General features: G+C 57.5%; 1 protein-coding gene across 1 annotated transcript in view; it reads right to left on the bottom strand.

Annotated features, from left to right (window-relative positions):
• The window catches only part of RIN3 (Ras and Rab interactor 3), a 101817-nt gene that overhangs the window by 28209 nt on the left and 70006 nt on the right, over nt 1–3602 (bottom strand). Inside the window, exon 6 of the mRNA XM_015599747.2 lies at nt 1–359. This exon is cut by the window's left edge and continues 4 nt beyond it. Coding sequence (XP_015455233.1) covers nt 1–359 — 359 coding nt within the window. The remainder of the gene's footprint in view (nt 360–3602) is intronic.

Here is a 3602-nt window from a genome sequence, read left to right as displayed (position 1 = left end):
AGGTCGGGCAGGGCTGGGGGGATGAGGAGGGGCCGATGGGGGAGGGGGCGCTGGGCGTCGAGGGGCCCACTTGGAGGTGGGTGAGGTAGCGTCAGAGGTGGGAGGCAACGGGTGCGAGGGGCAGCTTCCAGGGGGTGGCAGGTCGGCGGGCAGGGCGCTGGCACAGTCCTCGATGAAGATAGGGTTCACAAACCACAGGCGGTCATTTCCGACGGTGAGTTCGATTTCACAGGAGCAGTTTTCGTAATGGGACGCAGACCTGAGGGTGGAGGGTGTGGGCGCTCCGGGGGCGGGGTCTCTCTGGGGCTCCGCCGGGCTCCCACCTGCTCGCCGGGAGTTCAGTGAGGAGTCCCAGAAGCCTGTGGGAAGAAGATAGGAAGAAGCAGTCAGTCTCGGAGCTGGCGGGAGGGGGGTAGGGCCATGGGAGGGCCATCGCAGCTCTTACTTCACTGCTCCCGGAGCTGTTTTCCCCCCTTGGACTGTTTTAGGCCTCTTCCACCACTTCCTGCCTCAAGAGGGGACGCCCCATGAGATCCTCCGTGCAGTGCCGGGGTGGGGCCAGGCTGCGGTGGGGCCAGGCTCCGCTTCAGCTCTGTCCCTTTGTGTGTGAGGGCCCACCGTGGAGGGGACAGAAAGCCCAGAGTTCCGCAGCTGACCAGTTGGGTGCTCTGGGGCATGTCCCTTGACTATTCTAGGCCTCCGTCTAGTCATCCTTAGAATGGGGTCCCAACGGGGAAGGTGCGTGGGGCTCGTTGTGGCCGCTGCAGTTCTCTGGAGGCAGAACAAGCGTATGGGCTGTGGCTGCTGAGCTCAGGCCTGACCCTCCCAGGGGGGAATCCCTGTCCACTGCATAACGATTCTGACTGTGGCCCATCTCGTTAACATAGGAAGCTGCCCCATGCCCCCAGTGTGTGTGTGCGTGTGTGTGTGCGTGCGTGTGTGTGTGTGCGTGCGTGCGTGTGTACGTGCGTGCGTGTGTGTGTGTGTGTCAGAAAGCCGGGTCTCCTGTACGGCTGAGCTCATGCCTTTCTCCTAACCTAGCCCTCCTGGACCCAGCCCATGGCTGCAGCCACCAAAGCAAGTCTGCCCGATCCAGGCATCGCTGGTTAGCGCCAGGCTGTCCTGGGCGAGGGGCACGAAACATCCAAGCTGAAAGGACATTGGGGGTCGACTAGCTCAGGAGTGTTTAAGTTCCGGGTACCAAGCCCTGTGGAGAATGTGATGGAAGCTCAGGACTTTCCAAAAAGGGCACAGGGCACAATGTTTTGAGAACAATTTCGTTGCCCGTCAGCCACTCTGAGCTCACTCAAGCAGCGAGCCCAGGTCTTGTTCAGCCTGTGAATTTTAGAGACCCGTCGTTAGTGATGGAGCCAGGACTCTAGACTCACACCCAGAGCTCCTTACTACGAAAAATAACGCCCAGGACAATAACAAGAGCAAACATGCACTGAGCTCTGGCCGGGCGGGCGCCTTGCTTTCCGTGGATCCTCTCACTGATCTCTGACCACAGGTCTTTGGTATAAGTTCTGATATTGTTCCCATAATACAGATGAAGATAGAGACCCAGAGAGAGTAAAGAGCTTGTCCAAGGTCACTGGGTTGGTGAGTAAAGGAGCTGGGATTTGAACCAGGTCGGACTGACTAGCTCTAAAGGCTGTACGTTCGGCCGCTGTGCTGGCTATGCGGCCTTCCTTCATCGGAACTTGCGACACTTCCCATCTCGGTTGCTCTGCCAGCGTGAGTGAGTGGAGGGTGGTGTGCACCCCAGAACTGGGGATGTGGTTAGAACACAACAGGCTCTTGACACAAGATGACACAAGATGGCCAAGGGCAGCGTGTGCATGTCTGCGCTAAGGATGGATATTCTCAGCGATGCGAGCACCTGTCCCCTTGCTGGCCAGGGGGTCAATGACCCAGTCAAGGTGGTCGGGGTGCAATCCTAGGACCATGGGCTGCCGAGAAACTGACTGAAAGTGAGCCACGTGCATCCCCCTCTGAGACGGACCTCGGGGCTCATGGCTCAGCCCTGTCCTGGGCAGAGACCTTGTGTCTGGCATTCTGAGTGTCACAGCCAGCTGCCTCCAGAATAACAAGGATACAAGGATGACGAGCTTCCATATGACTCTTTCCAATTTGCAAAGCTCTGTGTACATCACAGCCACTACCCGAGGACATAGAGTGCTGGAACGGGGCGGGGAGTCTCCAGGCTTCCCCGCCACACAGCCGAGCTGCCCTTTACCATTCCGAGGACATAGAGTGCTGGAACGGGGCGGGGAGTCACACAGCCGATCTGTCCTTTACCATCGCCGGGGCCCTGCACTTGGCTTTTGTGGGAAGCTACCGGCCCCGTCCCGGGTGCATTCTCCTCCTTGTGGCACCAGGCAGGGCACATAGTAGGCCCTCGATTGTGGGTCACAGGCAAGGTTAGTGTTGATGGCGAGGTGGGGGCAACCTGAACCTCGGGAGTTAGTCTAAAGGCAAGAGAATGAAGAGACGAGAGAATGAGAGGAGGAAGGCACAAGGGGGGCATGGAGCTCCCTCAGTGGATCGACCAGTTGGATGGACCTCAGTATGGCAGGGTGGGCCTGTCATGCACAGATTAAAACAACAGCAACAACAATAACAACAACAACAACAACAACAACAACAACAACAACACGTTTCCCACGCCTCGGCTTTGGGCTCAGCCTGCGTGACTAGAAACTGCTCCCCGTCCCAAAGACAGCCCTGATGGTTGCATCCTGGTAAGGCAGAGGCCTCAAAGCCAATGCCGCTCTGAGGGGTGGGGGAAGCTGAGATCTGAGGGGCTGCACTTTGGGGTCTGGAGGCTTGTTAGGGAATCATAATGGCACTGCAGGGCTTTATGCTCAAAAAAAAAAAGAAAAAAAGGCGGGGGGGTGGGGTCCAGGAAGTAGGTCACTTTCTTTGCAGCCTGAAGAATGCCAAGGCCAGAGGAAAAGCAGAATACTGTTATGCAATTCTAGTGATTGGCAAAGCTGTGGGCATCTGTGTCCGATGGCCCTGTGCCAGGCCTTGGCTCGGCTGCTGCCATTCCCCCAAGGGTCCCTGCCTTCAATGCCTCTGTGCTGCCCTCAGACTGAGGAGGGTTTCGCTGGCTCTATGGCCTCCTGCGCCTCGGCTGGGGACACCTCTTGCCAGGTGTCAGCTCCTACAATCCTCAGAGGGCCTGGGCTGGGCAGGTCCCGGGGGCAAAAGCTTTCACCCTTAGAGAGCCCGGCTCGTGTCAGGACAGGGAGGGGAGGAGAGAATCCAGCAAAGTATTCCAGACACCGTGGAGACAGCTCAGCTCACGAGTGAACTTCTGGGCTGTCATGCGGTGCTGAGCTTGTAAATCGAACAGCTCTGCTTCAGCGACCTCACATCTGCATCTGAACGGTAGGGCTTGTGCAACTCTTCGAATGTTTATTACATTCTGTTCGCTTTGTAAAAAGGGCCAGAAAAATAACATTGCTAACACTTGCGATAGGTGTCACGTGCCTCATAAACTTACTGCAATTGCAAAAGCAGAAGGTGGGGATGCGGGAGTCAGAGCCTGGCCAGTGGAGGAGTCGGGGGGACAGGAACCTGGGGTTAACGGGGAC

Source organism: Pteropus alecto, unplaced genomic scaffold, assembly GCF_000325575.1.
Source record: "Pteropus alecto unplaced genomic scaffold, ASM32557v1 scaffold8, whole genome shotgun sequence".
Lineage (NCBI taxonomy): Eukaryota > Metazoa > Chordata > Mammalia > Chiroptera > Pteropodidae > Pteropus > Pteropus alecto.
Note: the sequence above shows the minus strand (reverse complement) of the source record. Positions and strands in the feature narration are given on the sequence as shown.